This window comes from Xenopus laevis, chromosome 1L (genome assembly GCF_017654675.1).
Source record: "Xenopus laevis strain J_2021 chromosome 1L, Xenopus_laevis_v10.1, whole genome shotgun sequence".
Taxonomy (NCBI): Eukaryota; Metazoa; Chordata; class Amphibia; order Anura; family Pipidae; genus Xenopus; species Xenopus laevis.
The window spans coordinates 30,748,042-30,771,439 of record NC_054371.1 but is presented as its reverse complement, the minus strand read 5'-3'; the positions used below and the strand labels follow the sequence as shown (position 1 = coordinate 30,771,439).

The following is a 23,398-nucleotide window of genomic DNA, read 5'->3' as shown; positions in this document are numbered from 1 at the left end:
CGCCGCGAATTCACACCTGGCGAATAAATTCGCCCATCACTACTTTTAAGAGGATATTGGATGATTTCTTGGACAAGCATAATATCCAAGTCTATTTTGATTCTAAAATCTACAATAAGTATAGATATTGGCATAAATATAAAACTTACGTGAGTGTATGGAGTGACTGTGTGTGAGTGTGTGAGTGTGGAGGCTGGGTTTCATTTAGAGCGGTTGGCTGATGAGTGATGTATTGTGTACAACAGAATAAATTAGTGGAGTGAAGTGCAATATGGATTAATTATTATAACTGAGCTGTATATGGTCAGAAAACTTCAGAGAGACCTCTATAAGTAATAAGTCAAATCAACTGGACATGCTGTATTTGTTTTTCTTTTTGAAGAATTGTCGCTAGTCATTCACTAACTTTCTCAATTCAGAATGACACATGTTTTAAGACGGGTTCAAAGAGGGATCAAAGAAGCAATATATGTGAAAACCAAGTTTGAATAGAGATGGTGGGGGGGGGGGGTCATCTATTGTCTGCCACATACAATGCTGTTTTGGCACTGTTTTGTTTTACTAATATATCATAGCTCCAGTCATGCCAATACAATCAACACCTTACCTCCATGACCCCATGCTGGTTATGCTAAACAGATTGTGCTGATTGGAACATGATTCCAGGGTATTTAACTCCAGAAAGATCTTTGTACAAGTCATTCTGAATTACTAAAAAGTCAGTCCGATAACTAGTAAATCATCTTCAAGAGTAAAAAAAATAGTCCAGTTGATTTGACTTATTACTTTAGATATACCATGACCTGAATGAATGAGACAAGATACAGAGGAGAACAGTTTGCATGAATTTCATGCACAAGGCATCTCTCTCTGACACTGTTGACCCAAGGTAAAGGCCCCTCTTGCCCTACCCTAGAATCTTAAGAGATCATACCATATGAATGAAATCATCAAGGATCTCTGAGGGCTTTCGATGGTCTCTGTCTTTGGAAATCAGTTTCATTTGGTGCACCAGCCGCTGCCACATCTTAGAAGTTCCTTTAGGCGTCATGAGTTTTCCATAAAGGCTTTTCAATCTAGAAAAAGTGAAGAATGATACAGGGAGAATTGATTAAATTGTGTAGAGTATTAGGGCATACAACAAGACTCCCTGGCGAGCATTTATGAAATTGAGGGCACTGTTTGCCAGGTTTTCCTATATCTGCAGACCTAACACTATCAGCATGCAGTTATTGTTGCTCTTATTTGCTCATATATGCAGGTCTAATAAACAGGACATCCGTTTTTATTTTTGGCTAGCCACTGTGGAGAAAAGGCACCGCACATCTTTGGTACTTTATTACATGACATATAAAATACAGAATTACAAAACATTAGTGTTACTAATTCAAACTAAACAAGCTTTTTCAAGCCATAAAAAATCACTTTACTGAGTGAGCCCACACAATAAGTTTCAATCTCTTTGTCCTTGAAGGAGAAGAAAAGGTTAATACTAAATAAGCTTTATCAGAAAGGTCTAAATAAATATACCAGTAAATTCTCAAAGTAATGTTGTGCTGAGTCCTCTGTTAAAAGAAACACTGAATTTCTTTCCTTATATTGTGTATACACAGGCTTATTAGACTTCCTTCTTTCAGCTTAAACCTCCATGACACGGGCTTGAGCATGCTCAGTTTGTTTCTGTCTTCCCCTCCCTGCTGTAATCTGAGCCCAGAGCTATGAGGGAGCAGGAAGTGATGTCACACCAAGCTAATATGGCAGCTGTTATCCTTAACAAACAGAGTTTCTAGAGCTATTTACTTAGGTATGGTAAAGCATTCTACAGAATAAATATAGTGTTATAGCTTGCAGTATTGTGGCTAATCTATTGGCAATAAACTGCCTTGGTAGCTTTCCTTCTCCTTTAATTTAGGTGTTATACAAATTAATAAATAGACAATAGAGCGACTTTGTTTGTTACTCCGTCCATAAAATGTATACACACCCTTTCTGTAATGATAGATATCATCATATAGAACAGTGATCCCCAACCAGTAGCTTGTGAGTAACATGTTGCTCTCCAGCCCCTTGGATGTTGCTCTCAGTGGCCTCAAGGCAGGTGATTATTTTTGAATTCCCGACTTGGAGGCAAGTTTTGGTTGTATAAAAACCAAGTATACTGCCAAGTAGAGCCTCCTGTAGGCTGCCAGTCCACATAGGGGCTACCAAATAGCCAATTACAGCCCTTATTTGGCACCCCAAGGTACTTTTTCATGCTAGTGTGTTGCTCCCCAACTCTTAATACATTTGAATGTGGCTCACGGGTTAAAAAGGTTGGGGACCCCTGATATAGAATATATCCTGCTACATGGTAAAATGATGATCCCATCTGTCTCATATAGGGATGTAGCGAACTGCCGTTTATGTGTTTGCGAACGCCGTTCGCGAACACCGGCAAAAAATGCGAACAGTTCGTGAACTTCGAACATCCGAAAATCGTTCGATTCGAACGATCGAAGGATTTTAATCGTTCGATCGAAGGATTTTCGTTCGAATCGAACGATCGAAGCCATTCGATCGAATCATTTCATTCAATCCAATGGCTTCGATCGTTCGATTCGAACGAAAATCCTTCGATTTTAGCTGTCGAAGGAATCGAATGGTCGAATGGTCGAACGATTTTTGACGCGAACGCCTATTGGCGAACGTCGCGCAACGTTCGCGAACATTCGGCGGACGCGAACAGTCGAAGTTCGCGCGAACTAGTTCGCCGGCGAACAGTTCGCTACATCCCTAGTCTCATATTTGTATCCAAAAGTGCAAGACTGCAGAAATGCTACGACTCTACAAATTAACAGATTTCTACGAGAGAATTCTATTACTTAATTTTCTCCTTACCGCTCCTTGTGCAGAGAAAATAGCTTTTGTAGAAAAAGTTTCTTTATCTCCATTATACAAATTTCCATATTTTTTTCAGTCTAGGTAGGAAAAAATGCACAAAAGAAATTGGCATTATAAACGTTTTTTTTTAAATTATCTTACCTAAATGGCTGGACTAATTTCAATGAATAGGACTTCATGTTAAGCTAGATGGATCTCATGGTGAAAATGGGCTATGCAGGACCACTTCTGTGGTGGGGCACACATAACAGATTTTGGGCCAGATTTAATTCAGTGAGAAGAAGGTTTATCACATCTAGGGGCACATTTATTAAGGGTCAAATTGAAAATTTGTCGAAAATTTGAATTTTATTATGGTTAAAACTGTCAAAATCAACTAGGAAGTTACCAAACTCAATTTGAGTTTCTCAAAAAATTCTAATTCGATTTTCAAGATTTATCATATTCTGGCCCTTTAAAAATTCGAATTTGACTATTCGCCACCTAAAACCTGCCGAATTGCTGTATAAGTCAATGGTAGAGGTCCAGGGATCAATTTGGAGATGTTTGCAGCCTTCCTGACATTGAATCTTTTTTTCAGAGAGAAATATTCTATTCGAGTTTTCTGGTTGTTTAAATTAGTCCGAGTTTAAATAATATGTCCCAGTTGAAATAATTTGATTTTATTACTACATTTCGACTAGTTGAATTTCAAATTTATGGGAGTTTATGGGAGTTTAAAAAAACTCACATAAATTCGAAATTCGACCCTTGATAAATGTGCTTCCTAAAGTCATGGACAAGATTCAATTTGAGATGGAATTGATTTCAGAATAACTTATATCATGGTTTAACACATGAAATCTCTATTGAAGACTATGGGAAAAAACCTGGAAACAAATTGGGAGAAAAGTTTTTTCTCCTCGATTGAATCTCGTCCATGACTTTTCCCGTGATAAACCATGAGATAACTTTTTCTCACTGATTTGAATCAGGCCCTTTGGCGCATACATCCGAGAAGGTTTGCAAATTTAAAAGGCACAAGTACTTTTCTGAATAACACTGATCAGTTTTACCTCCAAAATGTACGTATATATCATGTGGATTTTATCAAACCAAAAAGTGCATGTAACTTACATTTTGCTTTGCAATTTCCAAAGAACTGTTGCTTCTGTAACTTGGTAAGAGTATGTATTTTTTGAAACTTAGATTTTGACTCTCTTCAAAGCATTTTTTCATTGTTTTTCCATTAAAAGGGCGCCTTTTCTTTCCTAAATACCTAACAAAAAGAAAAAAAGAAAAAAAGAAAAACAAAAATATATATATTTAGCTAATACATATAACAGCAATAGAATGAGATAAACACATATATAAATGTGTCTAAATAACAAACATGGGGAAAGATTCAATTTAATGCGAAAATGGTTTATCACATAGTAGTTACATAGTTACATAGTTAAATCGGGTTGAAAAAAGACAAAGTCCATCAAGTTCAACCTCTACTGATTGTCTTTATGGGTAAAAAGAAAAGAAATTTGCCGTGAATTTGCGCCTGGCAAATAAATTCACCCATCACTATCTACCATCCCTCTAACCAGTTTAGTTGCACATCTCTGCACTCTCTCCAGCTCATTTATATCCCTCTTATAGGAGAAGGAAACCCGCTGGGCGCAAAACCCCTCCCCCCCTTCCCTGTGTTGCCCCCCCTCCCTCCTCCCCCATGGCGCGTCTTCTTCCTGCTTTGACCGGCGTCTTCTGGCGCATGCGCAGTAGGAACAGTTACCGGTACGGATCTACTGCGCATGCGCCAAATTTCACGAAGTTTTCCGATTTCACTTTGGCTTTTACCGTACCGGTAACTGTTCCTACTGCGAATGCGCCAGAAGACGCCGGTCAAAGCAGGAAGAAGACACGCGTGGGAGAAGATGACGACTGTGAACTCCGTGGACAGGACCTGCGCAGAGGGGTGAGTAACAAGTTAGGGGCATTTGCCGAGGGGGACAGGTAGGCCAGGGGGGAGGAGGGAGCGGGGGCAACACAGGGGAGGGGTTTTGCGCCCAGGGGGTTTCCTTCTCCTTTATGCACTGCATACTCCAGATGAGGCCTAACCAGGGACCTATAAAGAGGCATAATTATGTTTTCATCCCTTGAGTTAATGCCCTTTTTTATGCAAGACAGAACTTTATTTGCTTTAGTAGCCACAGAATGACACTGCCCAGAATTAGACAACTTGTTACCTACAAGGAAACTCCCAACACACTGCCATTTAGTGTATAACTTGCATTTATATTATTTTTGCCAAAGTGCATAACCTTGCATTTATCAACATTGAACCTCATTTTCCACTTTGCTGCCCAGTTTTCCAACTTAGACAAATCACTCTGCAAAGTGGCAGCATCCTGCATGGAACCTATAGTTCTGCACAATTTAGTATCATCTGCAAAAATAGAAACAGTACTTTCAATGCCCACCTCCAGGTCATTAATAAACAAGTTGAAAAGCAAGGGACCTAGTACGGAGCCCTGCGGTACTCCACTAACAAAACTGGTCCAATTAGAATATGTTCCATTTACCACCACTCTTTGTAGTCTATCTTTTAACCAATTCTCTATCCAGGTACAAATACTATGTTCCAGGCCAACATTCCTTTAATTTTTTACTTGTAAGGGGAGCCCTGGCGCCAATGTTTTTTAAAAAATATTCTTTGGGGCCCCAATTTTTTTTAACTTGTAAGGGGGGTCCTGGCACCAAAGTTTTTTTTTTTTTAAAAAAACATTCTTTGGGCCCTATTTTTTTTTTACTTATAAGGGGGGCCCTGGCACCAATGTTTTTTTTTTTTATTAACTTATAGGGGGCCCTGGTTACCAAATATTTTTTTTAACTTGTAGAGGGGCCCTGACCACCAATTTTTTTTAAAAAAAAAAAAACTTTTAAGGGGGGCCGTGGCACCATAGGTTTTTTTTAACTTATAACGGGGGCCTGACCATCAATAGCTTTTTATAACTTGTGTGTGTGTGGGGGGGTTACCTTTTTTAGCACTGATGTCTGTGTGGTCTTTTAACTGTTTTGTGGAGTGGGCGGGATCTGGGATGGGGCTAGGGGGCTGCAGAGGGCAGGGCCCCAAAAATTTTGTTGTACAGGGCCCCGCGATTTCTAATGGCGGCCCTGCCATACAGATAGAAATAGAGTTCTATATTCTTTCCATGGGAGTCAGGATGCTAAGTAATTAAAATAATTGCTGTGGATAGAGGTCATTATTTCTTCCATAAGGCAAAGCTTATTTTTCATTTTAAAGGGCTTGTTCACCTTTAAATTAACTTTTAGTATGCTGTAGAGAGTGATATTTTGAGCCAACTTGTAATTGGTTTTTATTTTTTTATCATTTGTGGTTTTTGAGAGATTGAAGATTCTGTAACATACTGAAAGTTAACTTGAAGGTGAACCATACCTTTAAACCTTTAAAACCTTTAATCTTTGTCCAGGTTATAGGTATTAAGGATTTTGCTGCCATTAATAATTGTAATAGTTAGTCTTTATTTGTTTTATCTCAGGTTTATAGTGGGGACATAGAAGTATTGCAGGGGCCTCTTTAGCAACTCAGTTTCAAATAGTTGCTTCTAACTGCCTTAATTCAGTATGAGATAATAGTTGGGTGTGTGAGCCAGATATGTTCTGACATACTCACGCCTGGTTTATATCTCCAACAAGTATTTGAAGACACTATTCCCATTTTACAAAGCACTACAGGGGTCCTATACCACCTAGAGAGCAACTTGTGTCATGGATCTCAGCACATCTGAGCAACAGAAGTACAAACTCACTATTACTACTTACAGTGATTTACTCATCCAGTTTTGCCACAATGAATACAAGAACATTTGTGGGGGGAGTTACAACCTTTCTTAGTTAGTTTCTGACCCCCAGAACAGTAATAGGTTTATGCTTCATATCTATTTACCACTTGGTTTTATGTGATATGGCCACACATCTGGAGACGTCACTGCTGACAAGTTTATGCATTTTAGAATGTACGAATTACTCCCAATGAAATATTTCTGCATATTATCCACGTACCATGCCAATGCCTCATCCAGTTGACTTTCAATGGTATCTTGGACAAATTTCAAAGTGAAAGGATCATGGAGATCATGGTTATCTTCTAGCCGCTTATTTAAATCTTTCGTACACTGTTGCAGGATTTTTCTCTTAAAAGAAAAAAAATACATGGCAACAAAGATACATGTTTAACAAACATATTTTTAACGGCTGTTATATAGAGTGTAGTGTAAATGTTCCTGATTCTACCAGCACTATATAGAAACCCAATGGACAAATAAAAAAATACCAATTAAGAGGTATTTATCTATACTTTTAGTGTTAAATTAAGAAAGATTTTGAAAGAAGGCTGCACATACGAAAGGCAGTTGCATGACTGCAATGAATAAGGGTTGTGTTGAACATCCTTTTTGTTATTTATTTGCGATTTTCTCATTTGTTGTGTTTAAAAGGACAAACAGGAAAATTGAAGGTTCTCCATGTATAGTGCTTACAAGTTCGATAATTAGATTAGAAGTTAATGGGAGATAAAGTTTCAGTACTCAAACACTCTTTTTTTCAATATTTATTAATTCAGACACATGAAAATTCAGCAAAGCAACGCTAATCTTAACTGGACAAGTTACTAGCGACTGAGAAAAATAAATCAAGTTTAATCATTTTTTTTTAGTGCATAGGTTTAAAAAAATGCAAAAATCATTTCAACATTTCAATTACTATTCATAAAATGAAAACTCAGGAGACACTGACCTTGAATTTGTTGCGTAATCCCTCAATTCTGAATTTAATTTCCTGGAAAATTTGTATTTTTTTGTCTTCCAGGTCATCAAAGAAAACACTGTATAGTAGCACCTGCAAAGACAGATATAGACAGATATATATATATATATATATATATATATTTTTTTTTTTTTTTTTTTTTTTTTTCAAGAAGCTACTGGATCAACTGGCAGTTAGGGAGGTTAAAAAAAGTTAAAAGGTTGAACTTGATGGACATGTGTCTTTTTTTCAACCTAATTTACTATGCTACTATGTTACTTTGAATACAAACAATATCAGAGAACTCATTCTACCTTCAAATATCGGGCACAGCGATGGGCAGTGCCCTGGCACCGTCGTACGCAAACCTTTTCATGTTACGTTATGAACAGAATTACATAAGGAGGGGAGCTGCAGACAAGCTGGTTGCCTATTTACGATACATCGATGATCTGCTGATGATATGGGATGGGGATGCTGCGTCTCTGACTGGATTTTTTAACATGCTTAACTCTATGGACACTCCTATTAGATTCACTTTGAAATATGATACTAAGAGCATAGAGTTCCTTGATTTGTTGATCTACAAGACAGAAGATGGGCTGGGAACAAGCCTGTATAGGAAACCGACAGATAGAAACACTATCCTGCATGCAGCAAGTGACCATCCACCTTCCACCATCCGGGCAATTCCATACTCACAATTTCTACGGACAATCCGTAACAACAGTGACCCTGAGAAATCACAACAACAACTAATGGAGACCTTTGACAGATTTTTGGACAGAGGATATAAGAAGGAACTTCTGACCCAACAACTGCAGAGAGCCATACAATTCACACAGACCGATTTAATCACTAGAAAAACCAAAGATAAGCCCATCTCAGCACGGATGATCTTTACCTCCAAATACTCTCATGTGTCTAAACATCTAAGGAACAGTATTCAAAAGAATTGGCCCATTGTTGCCATGGATAATGGCCTGTCCCTATTTGAAGCCCCACCACCCACTTTTGGCCATGGGAAGAACCATAATCTCAAGGATCTGTTGGTGAAAACAGACTTCATTGATAAATCTAAGACAACCCCTAATTGGTTGAACCAACAAAAGAAACTGGGCTGCTACCGGTGCCCAGACTGTACAACCTGCAGGTCTCTACTCATAGGGAAGGACTTCCCTCATCCACACACAGGCAAGCGATTTAAGATCCAACACAGACTGTCGTGTACCACATCATTTGTGGTATACATCGTGACCTGCCCCTGTGGCCTTTATTATGTAGGCAAAGCTACCACCCCTCTACGCGATAGGATCGCTAACCATAGATCAGCAATTAGTAAGGCCATCAAAGAGAATTCAGCCAAACAACCGGTTGCAAGACACTTTTTACAAATGGGACATGGCTTGCCCACCTTCCGCTGCATGGCAATAGACCATCAACCACCAATCGAGGGGGTAATAGAGACTTGGCCCTCCTCAGGAGAGAAGCAAGATGGATCCAGCGATTGGACACTGTTACCCCTCGTGGTCTAAATGAAACACTCCCCTTGGGGTGTTTCTTATAAACTTTGACCTATTTGACTCTGTATCATAGATCCCTTTCCTGTACTGCAATATTAGACATAGATTTATTTTTGATTTGGTCCTGCCGCCAACACATATATATATGTCTTTCCCTCCTTTAATATAGATCTTAATATAGATCTTACTGAATACCCTGGAACGGTGAAACCGGGACCATGGGCCCTATTGATTCTGATTATGGCCCCTTCAGTATTATATGCTACCATAACTGCATTTATGTTCTCCTCTTCCTTGCTCCTGCTACTTGCTTTTAAACCTATATTTTATTTCTTTTTGTCTTCTTTTTCTCCTTGCTCCGCACATGTCAGTAGCCATTGGGCCTGTACCTAGGAGAGAGCGACATTGATCCATGACACAATGATATGTGGGGTATGATGAAAGTACCCGTGTGAAACCGAGTATAAGGTGGCCTGGTCGTCTAACACAGATTATGGATAACCGCGCTTATGGGCAGAAAGCAGCGTGAAGCAAGCTGCAGCCACAGTGTTCCCTAGGGCTTTAAATATGCCGGCACTGTCTAATATGCTGGGCGCTCCCAGCGTGTCCATCCGAGCCTTGTTATGCTGGACACAACGCCTGCACGGCTCCTCCTGTCAGACCAGCCCAGCCCAGCACTGTTTGGCGTCATCCGGTTGCCCCGGTAACCCCTGTGAATGCTTAGACCGGCGTACAGCAGTCTTAGTGCGCTGAGGCGCACACCCACCTCTACACTGTGTCCTGATTGGACAATTCATACTTAGACGCGCTGTGATTGGCTGTTGGTTATGGTCTACAGGAATGGATTTATACTGACACGGAGACATTTCTTGACTCGCTACTTTCTTTCTTTCCTAACTCTGCTTACTTTGTTTCACATGGCTACACTTGCCAGCACTACTTATACTTTATACGATGTTCTCACTTCCTACACTGATCCTAGTGGATCCATACACTTCCCCACACCACTTGGTGGTTGCTTAGCAACGAGTTTTTGGCGCCATTAAACGGCCAGGGGGTTTAAATTCTGGGTTGGGAGTGGGTCTGGCTGTTTGTTTGTAATCTCCTGACGAAGATCCCTGTGAGGGATCGAAACGTTGAGTGGAATAAAGCACAACTTATCTACACTGAAAACAACCTGTGAGTGTCGCTCTTTCTCGCAAATATTTACCTACTTTGGCTGGCACCCAGGACTTTACTGTGTTAACGGAGTGCACCTTTGGATTTCGTATATATATATATATATATATATACAGGGCCGCCATCAGGGGGGGACAGGGGGGACAAGCGTACCGGGCCCGGGCATGAAGGGGGGCCCGGCAGCGCTGCATTTTTTTGAAGATCCGGGCCCCCCTTACGAGCGCCCGAGCCGTACGTCTTGCCTCTTCAGTGCCGAATGCGGAAGTGCCGAAAAGCCGAAGCCGATGCGACGAAAAGACCCGAAGTCACGGAAAAAGCCGAAGTCACGAAGTCACGAAGCGCCGAAAAGACCCGAAGTCACGAAAACAGCCGAAGCCGAAGTCCTGAAGCAGCGCAAAGACCCGAAGTCACGAAAACAGCCGAAGCCGAAGTCCTGAAGCGGTGAAAAGACCCGAAGTCACGAAAGGAGGCGAAGTTGAAGTACTGAAGCCATGAGTTCAATTCTACTGAACACCGGTTTGTGTTTTTTTTTTTTTTAATACCCTGGCCACCAATGTATTATTTTAATATTCTATAGGCCCCTGCCACCAATCTTTTTTTAAAACTTTTGTTTTTGGGGCCCCAATTTTTTTTTTAACTCGTAAGGGGCCCCTTGCCACCATTGTTTTTTTTTGGGTTTTTTTTTTAAAAAAAAAATTAATTTTCTTTTTGGTGGCCCCAAATTTTTTTAACTTGTAAGGGGGCCCCTGCCACCAGTTTTTTTTTTTTTTTAAAAAAAATTTTTTTTTTTTTAAATTTTTTTTGGGGCCCCAATTTGTTTTTAACTTGTAAGGGGGCCCCTGCCACCATTTTTTTTTTTTTCAAAAAAATTTTTTTTTCTCCAATTTTTTTTTTGGGGCCCCAATTTGTTTTTAACTTATAAGGGGGCCCCTGCCGCCAATGTTTTTTTTTTTTTTCAAAAAAAAATTAATTTTTTTTCAAATTTTTTTTTGGGGCCCCAATTTGTTTTTAACTTATAAGGGGGCCCCTGCCGCCAATGTTTTTTTTTTTTTTTCAAAAAAAAATTAATTTTTTTTCAAATTTTTTTTTGGGGCCCCAATTTGTTTTTAACTTAGAAGGGGGCCCCTGCCACCAATGTTTGTTTATTTTTTAGTTTTTTTTACATTTTTTTTTGTTGGGGCCCCAAGTTTTTTTTAACAGGGGGCCCCTGCCACCAATGTTTTTAAAAAAAAAAAAATTTTAATTTTTTTTTTTTGGGGCCCCAATTTTTTTTATAAGGGGGCCCTGACCATCAATAGCTTTTTACAACTTGTGTGGGGGGGGGGTTACTTTTTTAGCGCTGATGTCTGTGTGGTCTTTTAACTGCGATGTGGGCGGGATATGGGGCGGAGCTTGGTCGTCAGTGTGGGCGGGGCCCAGGGGGCCCCAAAAATTTTGTTGTACGGGGCCCCGTGATTTCTAATGGCGGCCCTGTATATATATATATATATATATATATATATATATATATATATATATATATATATTTTTTTTTTTTTTTTTTTTTCAAGAAGCTACTGGATCAACTGGCAGTTAGGCAGGTTAAAAAAAGTTAAAAGGTTGAACTTGATGGACATGTGTCTTTTTTTCAACCTAATTTACTATGCTACTATTTTACTTTGAATACAAACAATATCAGAAAAAGTTGCATCTTATTAGCTAACTTATGTCCACACTTGCCCCAGTTTAATTATTTTATCTGACTGTATTGGTCTGATCAAAGTTTAAACATGATATGTATCATAAGTAGAAAAAGAGAAAGAACTAACCCTTGAAATTGCACCTCCCCATCACATGATCCAATTACTCGCCTGACGCACATTTCGCCAGCACTAAGCAGCCTTTGACAAACCCTGCTTAGTGTGGGCGAAACTCGCGTCAGGCGCATCTTAGAATGGTTAGGCAGGGGGGTCGTGCAAAACTGATTATATAGGCCATTTCTTCACAGCTGAACCGGAAGGGGAGCTCTGTGGGTGAAGGGGTTGGTGATTGGCGGAGCCTTAAGGGATAGAATACTTAAATATTGCTCATTTGTTTTGAGCCTTTTATTTAGAACAGCAATTTGGCCAGGCAGGCTTGATGTTTGGTCAAATGCATATGCCGCTCAACTTATCTCTCTCTTTCTAAGAAACTGGGAGGGGTTCACTGCGGGTGGATGGTGGCTGTGGTTTGGATGGGTATCAGCAACAAGCTGTTTAGGCGGGTCTGAGACTCATCCTGAAGTTCCTTGCTACTCGTTACTTACCTCTAGGCTACTGCTTGGCAATGCTAGTAACCAGCTGCAAATTGATTAGGCGGGTCTGAGACCTATTCTGCAGCCTCTGTATACCGACGACCTACTTCTAGTCCATTCGACTCCCTGTTCCTTACCTAATTTTAATGTTTTTCCTGGGTTCATTATTGTTATTTTAATTTATTAAGTAAAAGTTACGTTTTAAGTTTGTTCACTGAGTAATCAGATCATGTGATGGGGAGGTGCAATTTCAAGGGTTAGTTCTTTTTCTACTTATTATTCACAATTCAGACCCTGCACACCATCGATTGTTTCTCTAAATTGATGGAAGGTGCTCCCTAATCTATAATTATCTATATGTATCATAAGGATATCTACAGCTATTATACAATGCCTACTGTTCTAGCCCAAAACCAGTTGTCACAAGCCTCCTAACAATCCAGCCAGTTGTATAGTGTAATTAATAGGGATGTTCGCGCGAACATCGGCTGTTCGCGTCCGCCGAATGTTCGCGAACGTCGCGCGACGTTCACCAATATGGGTTCGCCTTAGCTGTCGCTTATTTTTGACCTCTCATCCCAGACCAGCAGATACATGGCAGCCAATCAGGAAGCTCTCCCTCCTGGACCACCCCCACACCCCCTGGACCACTCCCCTTCCATATATAAACTGAAGCCCTGCAGCGTTTTTTCATTCTGCCTGTGTGTGCTTGGAAGAGCTAGTGTAGGGAGAGAGCTGTTTAGTGATTTGAGGGACAGTTGATAGTAACTTTGCTGGCTAGTAATCTACTTGATACTGCTCTGTATTGTAGGGACAGAACTCTGCAGGGATTTGAGGGACAGTGAGTTTAGGTTAGTTAGCTTTGCTGACTAGTAATCTACCTTCTACTGCAGTGCTCTGTATGCAGCTGCTGTGGGCACTGCTTCTGATCTCATCTGCTGACTGCTGTAATAACCCAATAGTCCTTGTAAGGACTGCTTTTATTTTCTTTTTTGTTTTTTTACTTTGCTACTATAAGAGCCCAGTGCTATTAGTCTAGCTGTGTTGGGGAGTGGGACTGGTGTGCTGCTCCTCCTAGTAGTTCACCACTACCAGCACCAACCAGAGTCAAAATTGTTACAAAGTATCTTATTTGCACCTGTTAGCTGTTCTGAGCTCTCTGCCAAAAGCTAATTAAGTTAGAAACTGTTTTTTTTCTGGCTGTTCAGTGCAGAGAAAAGAGGGACTGGTGTGCTGCTCCTCCTAGTAGTTCACCACCACCAGCACCAACCAGAGTCAAAATTGTTACAAAGTATCTTATTTGCACCTGTTAGCTGTTCTGAGGTCTCTGCCAAAAGCTAATTAAGTTAGAAACTGGTTTTTTTTCTGGCTGTTCAGTGCAGAGAAAAGAGGGACTGGTGTGCTGCTCCTCCTAGTAGTTCACCACTACCAGCACCAACCAGAGTCAAAATTGTTACAAAGTATCTTATTTGCACCTGTTAGCTGTTCTGAGCTCTCTGCCAAAAGCTAATTAAGTTAGAAACTGTTTTTTTTCTGGCTGTTCAGTTCAGAGAAAAGAGGGACTGGTGTGCTGCTCCTCCTAGTAGTTCACCACTACCAGCACCAACCAGAGTCAAAATTGTTACAAAGTATCTTATTTGCACCTGTTTGCTGTTCTGAGCTCTCTGCCAAAAGCCAATTAAGTTAGAAACTGTTTTTTTTCTGGCTGTTAAGTGCAGAGAAAAGAGGGACGTTCCAGTACAAAAGAGGGACAGGGGGTTGAGTGGTCAAAAGAGGGACAGTTGGGAGGTATGCAAGTGCCACCTAGCTGTGTGAGCTTTTTCACATTCTGTCTAAATAACAATAATAATTCCGTGTCCGTAAACATCACCTGAGTGATGTTTTTACAGCAGCAATAATATATTCCGTATCCACTACTGTATACGTTGCCCTTGCAGGCATTGTTTGCCCAGTCTTTAACCAAGTGCCACCTAGCTGTGTGAGCTTTTTCACATTCCGTGTCCAGAAACATCACCTGAGTGACGTAGTGTGATTTCTGCCCTTTACAGCACAAAACGCAGCGCTGTGTCAACAATGTATTTTTCAGAAACATTTTTGCCCTTGATCCCCCTCTGGCATGCCACTGTCCAGGTCGTTGCACCCTTTAAACAACTTTAAAATCATTTTTCTGGCCAGAAATGTCTTTTCTAGCTTTTAAAATTCGCCTACCCATTGAAGTCTATGGGGTTCGCGACGTTCGCGAACCATTCGCATTTTTGGACCCAAGTTCGCGAATATGTTCGCGAACATTTTTTCCGCCGTACGCTACATCCCTAGTAATTAACATTGGAAGAAACAATTTCTATCAGCTTCGCTATAAGACCATATGCATAGTCAGTTCTTTCCACTCTCTTGAATTTGTTGAAGAAGTAATGGTTCAAATGTTTCTGTCGCTGCACTTTGCATTAAAATATGTCACCTTGTACACAGGATTTCTTCCACAAAAGTGAGGATTGAAAACCCCAACTGATTGAATTCTGTGCTTATGCCCTTTCCAGTTTCTTTTTGCCTGTACGAGATTTTCTTTTAAGACTGCATCCACCTGCAACACAAAGTACATTAGTAAGCATGCATAACAGTTAAATGGAACGTGATATTTAGCTGGGTTGGGACAGATTTAAACAAATCACTACCTACATTCTGAAGGACATGGTTCTCTTGAGAAATACATAAATAGTATACATTTGAATCAAGAGTATGAGGTTAAAAAACATAGTAGGGTTGTCTACTGACATAGCTTCTTTGTTTTAATATTATAACTTGTTGATGAAAATTTAAAATTTTCTATTTATAGAAATATATATATATATATACTTATCAAATGAATGATATTTGATATTTAGTATTGGCTGATCTTACTATATTAGTTGAGTCAGTTTGTCAACACCTCTCCTTTGGTCCTAGGACTGTAACAGAACTATTCCTTTTATCAAACTAATCCTTAACATTGCATGTTAAAAACTATTTGTGTGAAAGAAAGATATGCATATGAGTGTTATTGCATAGAAAGGTATATGTTGTACAATGTTATGAATACTATATAATGTCATTGGCAACCATGTGATGTTAAGTGAATCTGTCAATAAAGCTAAGCTTTGAGTGAAAAAAAAAAAAATCTGTATGCACCACAGGCTATACTCAGCCCAAGACATTAAATTGGGCAATGCAGTACAATTAGTGTTATTTTGCATTATAAATTAAATTACCCCCCCCCCCCCCCCAAAAAAACTTACAATGTAGATCAAAGGTTTTCAAATTTAGCTGTAACCAACTTGTAAACTTCCATAGCTATTTAAAACATCACTGGTGATGGGCGAATTTGGAGCATTTCGCCAAAAAATTTGCGAATTTCCAGCAAAATTCTTAAAACGGTGCCACCATCTCGTTTGATTTTTTTTTGACGCTGGCAAATTTTCACGGCGGTTTTGCAAATCGTGGGAATTCGCCGTGAATTTGCGCCTGGCGAATAAATTCGCTCATCATTAAACTTCACTACAGAAACTACAATTATGTTTTTAGATGACTGTCATTCACATTGTGTGATTATTACAATAATTGCAAGCATATCATACAGTGTGAGAATCAATAATTTATACCATAGACATCTTATTATTAGTGAGTTATATTTGGAATCCTTGGAAAGTTTGGTTGCATGGCTTGCATATGTGTACAGTATATAGATTTGCCAAATTTCTTAAAAAATATATATACCAGCCTGTGTCTAGTCTTACTTTTTGTTCTCTGTTTATAACATTTTTAAAATAATGCTACATGGCGATGTATAGCCAAACAGCCTGGTACTAAGGGTATTACTCAAGCTGTTGGCTAAAGGAGCACAAGAGATTTATTCTTTAACCTTAAGATCCCATCACATGTGACTTCTCCCACACCCCTGCTTGGTATAAGGCAGGTCCTGAAATTATTTTTTCCCATTGTACAGTTCATTGTTTCTCATATATAGTAATATGTGAAAGAATGCTGCTATTCTTGGTAACAAAACATGCAGTTCTGCTACATTTTACATTTACATACATTTACATACCTACCATAGTATCTACAACTTCACAGAGGGCCTCTTTTATTCTCTTATCAAAGTCAATCAACAATTCGTCAATATTTTTCCCAATTTCAGACTCTACAATGTTTCTGGATCTAAAACAATCAAATAAGTAAGTCAATATTTGTGTTATAAAATATACAGTACTACAGTACCTTATTTATGAACTAATTCAGTCCTTTTATTAACTAAAACATGCAAGAAGATGCACCTCAGTCTTACACCTTACGTTAAATAGATTTCTCAGTCACTAGTATTTATTTCTGGCCCTTTCTCCTCCCTGCAATCATTTATGCTGGGTGCAGGGTTGCCAACTCATTTCTTTAATTCAGTAGCATGAATTAACTGAAATATTTTCCAAATTCCAATAAGTGTTAGTCAAACAGGCATACTTTATAATCATTAGTGATAATGAATGAGCTGATGGTCTTTCCTGGATGCATTACTCTTCCTTTTCATTTTATTTCCCATCCCAGATCCTTTTCTATCCTATTCTAATTCTCATATTTCTAATTCTATTTTTGTTCTTCAGGCCAGTATTTCCCATGGGTATTTACCCTATTCTATTTCTTCTCTACATCCACAATAAAATGATTGTGAGCACACCACAGCCTGGTATTTTGTTTTTCACATACACAAACACACTGGAGTCATGCACAGGATTTTACACCCTGAAAATTATAGTCTCTGGATAATAATGATTTGCCTTAAATCTGCATAAAAATTATAAATTGCATATTCATAGATTAGTCGCATTAAATACTAAAATAAAAGCTGGCTACTTGATACTTACTCCCTATTGTTTAGCACATGCAGAACTGATCTCGCTGCTTCTGTATAGCTTCCAGAATGGATTTCTCGATGAAATTGTGAAAGCTGTGCTTCTACCTAAAGGGTTTAAAATGTTTTATGCTTAATACACAAATATAGCTACCTAAAATCTATTTTAAATATAATAAAACATTTGTATGGATCATTTTCAAATGCAGCAAGAAGTGGGCAGAATCATTACATGTACTGACACTAATTATTACAGATACTTTGCCTAAACAGGTCTGTTCTAATGAATCACATGCAAGTGCACCTGTTGATGCAGTGGAACCCTTGGGCCTCCAGCAATTGCAACCATTTTGTAAAAAAGGGGCACAGGCCACAACAAGGCCCTGTACTTACCGTCGTAGAAGGCTAAACCCTATCTATTACTCAAAAGGAAATAGCCCAGGAACAGGCTTGCATGTCAAGTTGGAATTAAGTGAGCAAACCTCTTAATAGAATTAATTAATAAAAAACAGGGAATAAAATGGCTAAAAAAAATTAATAAACATTTGCAAACTCTCCATGACATTATCCAACATGGGCATATATATACCCCCAGATGGAAATATAAAAGAAATGCCAGTAACACAAGATTATTTGTAAAGTAATGCAGAAGTAGAGAAAAACTTTAAGGGAAAGTGTCAGGGGAAAAAATACATAATTTTCAAATCTATGTATTGCTTCTAACCAATATAACCACCAAAGACCACCCCATCACTCTTCAATGAGATATAAAATTGTTGCCAAAAATATTAGCACCTGACAAAACTGGCATTGATATATGTAGTACACTCTTTGGAAAGAACAAATGAAACAAGCCCTGCATTTTTCCATCTGCTGAAGGAGCACTTCTTTCTGCAAAGTAACTCACTTCTCCCGAACATGAAGAATGCCTTCTCCTAACTGCAGTTTTTATATCTGAACATGAAGAATGCCTTCTCCTAACTGCAGTTTTTATATCTGAACATGAAGAATGCCTTCTCCTAACTGCAGTTTTTATATCTGAACATGAAGACTGCCTTCTCCTAACTGCAGTTTTTATATCTCCCCACAACTTTTCACTGGGATTTTGACTTGTTGCTGGTCACTTCAGAACACTCCATTGTTTTGTATTTAACCAGCTCTACATTCTAATGTGTAATTTAAGCCACTGTCCTGCTAGAAGATCCATGGTCTGCAATGGAAAACCAGATTTCTGACACTGGATTCAATATTGCACCCCGAAAAACTTTGGTAATCTCATAAAATCATGATGCCATAAACAGACTCAAATCAACCAGATCAGTTGATGTTTGACTGTAAGTATTGTGTACTTCTGTTTTAATGTTTCCTATAAACCAAGAGATGTTGTGCTTTTACCATAGAGCCCCATGTTATTAGCAACAGATGGTGATATATGAAACGGTTGTACCTGGTGTCTTAATCTCGGGATGAATTTGTATGTCATTTGATTAATGTTCAGTATTAGAACAAACCTTCTCTACAATTTTTCTCTTGCATACACAAAGAGATTGGCTACAGTGTCATGGCCATTAAACTTCTTGATAACATTATATACTGTAAAGTGGACACAGGAATATTAACGTAATACATATGTGTATAATGTTGAACAATTTTCTGTCCTGTGCAATGGAGTGCAAAGGTGGCTATATTTAGGGGGTTATTTATCAAAGGTTGAGCTTGTGAGTCTTTTTCTACCTCGAATAAACTCACAACTCGAATGTTTCTTATTTATGAATAAACCGAATGTGAAAAACTCGAGTCAATGCAATCTGGGAAAAAAACTGGAATACTTGAATTGATCAAGTTATTGGCAATAAAATAACTTATTGAGTTATCAAGTGCAAACCACAAGAAAAACCCAAAAATCATGAAGGCTATTAACATCTTCAAATGGTTCAAGGGACCTCTGCCATTGACTTCTATGTGTCCTCGACAGGTTTTAGCTGGAGTATTTTCGGGTTCAAGCTTTTTGCAGCTTTGGGCATAATAAATCTCAAAAAAATTGAGTTTTTTTATCCCTAAAATATAGTTTTTACTGAAACTACCCTCAAAAACTAGAATTGTTAGAGAAAACTTAACTCAACTTAATAAATAATAATAAATAACCCATATATATCCTTCTTCTCTCTCTCCCTTTTGTCTGTTGTTATTGTTTGTTCTTTCTCTTTTTTCAGTTTTATTTAAAGAGTTTAGGGAAATTTAATATTTTTACAAAAAGCCTGTGTATAACAGTATATTAGTGATGGGCAAATTTGCGCCGTTTCGCTTCGCCGTGTATAACAGTGTATTAGTGATTGGCGAATTTGCACCGTTTCGCGAAACTGCGAAAAATTAGTGAAACGGCGCTGGCGTCTCGTTTTTGACGCCGGCACCCGTTTTTTTTACGCTGGTGCCCGTTTTTGACGCCGGTGCCCGTTTTTTATGCCGATGTCCGTTTTTCGGAAAAAAATTTTTTGACGCCGGCAAATTTTTGGTCGCGAATTTTCGCGGGCGTTTCGCGAATTTATTCGCTGGCGGCGAATCACGCAAATTCGCCGCGAATTCGCGCCTGGCGAATAAATTCGCCCATCACTACAGTATATTGCACGTGTGTGTATGCGAACATCTAAGCATCAAAGGTCAGTTTACCTCTTTAGTAGCACTGGTTACATTTTGTCTTGATGAAACAAATTCATCAATTATAGTTATGAGGTTGCTGATTCCAGTATATTTCAAAAATGTTTGATTCTTCTGAAAGACTCTATATTCTTCTCCCTGTTGAGAAGAAAAAAAAAATAGAACTTTTTAGATTGTAAGTTATTTTGGACACGGCTCCCTTTACCCCTTGTATTGGTTATTGGTTGTTTTTGTATTACTTATTGTATGACCAATGTACACAACCATTTATTGTACAGTGGAATGTTGAAGCTTTATTAATATGTGTTAATAATAATTATACAGACATTGAATCAGTTATGAAGAATTCTTGAGGCCTGGAGTTTTCTGGATAAGGGGTCTTTCTATCATTTGAAAAAAACCTTTAAACTTAAATAAACCAAATAGAATTGTTCTGCCAACAATATAGACCAGGGGTAGGCAAACCTTGGCTCCAGAGCCTCATGCGGCTCATCATCCTGCTTGCTGCGGCTCGGTCTTGCGGCTTTGCCTGTCACATCATCTATACAGACCTCGCACCTGCTGGCGGCTTCTTGAGTGTGCGACCACGGTAAGCCAACGATTAGCTTACCGCGGTCACACACTCAGAAAGCTGCCAGCAGGTGCGAGGGCTGTATAGACGTCCCAGGAGTGACAGGCAAGACCGAGTTGCAACAAGATGATTCATCATGGTCCTTACTGCGGTCACACGCTCAAGACAAGAGAGAAGCCTCCAGAGTCCAACTGCAGCAGGTGCGAGGGCTATAGACGTGGATGTGATGCATATTTTAATGATGTCTATAGCCCTCGCCTTTAAACAGATGAGAACACTAGCATTTAATAGGGCTATTCAGTGTTTAATTTATTTCAAAGTAGGCCTGCATATACACACTGCACTTCTGTTTGTTGTATTCTATAGTTGTAACAGTTGAAATTTAAAAAAAGTTAAAACTTTTAAAAGTTTGTAAGCTGTGTTATGTTTTGCGGCTCCAGACTATTTTTCTTTAGTGGAGGAGGGGGCAAAATGGCTCTTTTGAGTAAAGGTTACTGACCCCTGATATAGACTCTTGCAGCTCAAGCTGGCCATATGAGCAGACATGAGTATCAAGTATGTAAAACCCAAACCCCAGGGGGAGTGACTGGATTCTGGTATGTGTTCTCTTCTGCCTATAACAGACACCTTTGTCCTCAAGCCCAGCTCACAACTATCTGGGTGCCACCAGATCTTACCACACAAGAATCCAGAGACTCCCACAGGGATAAGCAAGAGAGCAAAACGTAAACTTAGAAAGGAGCCGATAAAGGGCTGAATTCAATTCAAAGAGAAAAAGGTTTATCGCAGGAAAAGTCATGGATGAGATTACATTTGAGATGCAATTCAATTCAGAAAAATGTAACTGTTTATCACATGAAAACTCTATTGAAGTCTATGGGGAAAAACTGGAACTGAATTTGGAGAATAGTATTTTTCTCCTCAAATTAAATCTCATCCATCACTTTTCACATGATAAACCATGATACACAACCTCACAGAATTGAATCTGGCCTAAACTGAGACTGGACTAATAAAAGCATATCTTTTTTTAACTTAATTCACAAATACATTTAAAAAGTATCCTATAATCATTTGCTTTTGTGGCTTTGTATTGAAGCTACTGGGCTTCCGGCAGTGTAATAGTGAGTGCAAAGTGTGCCCGACTCCAAGGTGGATAAATATTAATGTTTTTTGTTCCTATATTCTAGTGCACATCAGATTTTAAGGTCAGTTTAATTGTAAAGTGATTATGAAACATTTACAAAGAAACGGCAATTATCTTGAGCAAGTTTCCCACTAGATTTCAGATATCAACCTAAAGAAGAAACCTACTGTATGCCTGAGCTACACTTACAATATAACCACATTGTTTTCGCATTAGTACTCATTATTCCCACCCTCTTAAACAAAATGGACAACAATAACCAAGAATTAACTGGTACCTGTTCTATACTTTGTGCTAGGATAGATGTGTGCAATACAGGCAATATGTATGCTGTAATGATGCTATTCTTCAAGTCCTCCGGTAAAGTGTCCTATAACAGAAAAAAAATGTCAGTTTTATTTGTGGTTAAATGGGCTACTAATCTATTGTGCTGGTCTATTCTGGAGAAAAGTTGAGCCATGCTACCCCTGTGTGTTTGTTATGCTCATGGATGTTGTCTGAAAGAAGAAATCAGTATGCTGAGCATCTCTTAAATAATTGCAATAGCATTGATTTTTAGCTAAATCACAAATACAGAGCATAAATATCCTAGTCTTTGCAAAGGAGCTGGTAACCTTATGGTAAGCATGCTCAGAAATAAATAAATATTTGCTTTTAGTTCTGAAACCTTCTACGTGCTATAAGGCTTTCACATGCTAGGGCTAGAGGGAGATATTGCTCCACAGCACAGAAAAACTGCTCTTACAGACACACAGGTGGCTCTACCCTTAAGGCAAGGGTACCAATGACCAAGGTTAGCTTGAGAACAGAATCCATCCAAGCTCAAGGGGGAATCTGCATTCACAGAATTTTATTCTCTTTCAAACTCATGAATTACAGTAAAGGTATAGGACCTGTTATTCAGAATGCTCGGGACCTGGGGTTTTCCAGATAAAGGGGCTTTTCATAATTTAGATCTCTATACTTTAAGGGGCAGATTTATCAAATGTCGAGGTGAATTTTCAAATGAAAAAAAAAAATCGAATTTCGAGCTATTTTTGTGTACTTCAGCTAGGGAATAAAAAATCAAAAAAAAAATAGAAAATTTTAATATCGAAATTTATCATGTACCGTCTCTTTAAAAATTTGACATCAACCATCTAAAAACTGCCAAATTGCTGATTTAGCCTATGAACCTATTTGGAGAACCTATTTGGAGTCAATTGGTAGACTTTGGGGAAAAAAAGTTTTTTGGGGGGAAAAATTTTTGAATTGAATTCGATTGAATGCACTATTCCTTCAATTCATACAATTCGAATTCAGCCAAATATGGACCTTTTCAATCGAAAACAGACCTATTCAATGAAAAAAAACTTCAACTTAATTTCGGTTGGTCTTTTTGAATTTGAATTTGAAAGTTTTTTCAATTTCAAATTCGACCCTTGATAAATATGCCCCTAAATGTACTTAAAAAAACATTCAAACCATTAAACTCAATAGGATTGTTTTTGTCTCCAATAAG

The 23,398-nt window shown here is 38.7% G+C and overlaps 1 protein-coding gene across 1 annotated transcript in view; it reads right to left on the bottom strand.

The window, feature by feature from the left end:
- The window catches only part of LOC108719586, a 44,207-nt gene that overhangs the window by 1,905 nt on the left and 18,904 nt on the right, over positions 1-23,398 (bottom strand). The window contains exons 13-22 of the mRNA XM_018268519.2: positions 22,175-22,267; positions 20,192-20,317; positions 17,538-17,632; positions 16,734-16,839; positions 15,107-15,229; positions 7,666-7,767; positions 6,934-7,064; positions 3,997-4,138; positions 2,878-2,957; positions 935-1,076 (exon numbers count right to left, since the gene is read on the bottom strand). Coding sequence (XP_018124008.1) covers positions 935-1,076; positions 2,878-2,957; positions 3,997-4,138; positions 6,934-7,064; positions 7,666-7,767; positions 15,107-15,229; positions 16,734-16,839; positions 17,538-17,632; positions 20,192-20,317; positions 22,175-22,267 — 1,140 coding nt within the window. The remainder of the gene's footprint in view (positions 1-934; positions 1,077-2,877; positions 2,958-3,996; positions 4,139-6,933; positions 7,065-7,665; positions 7,768-15,106; positions 15,230-16,733; positions 16,840-17,537; positions 17,633-20,191; positions 20,318-22,174; positions 22,268-23,398) is intronic.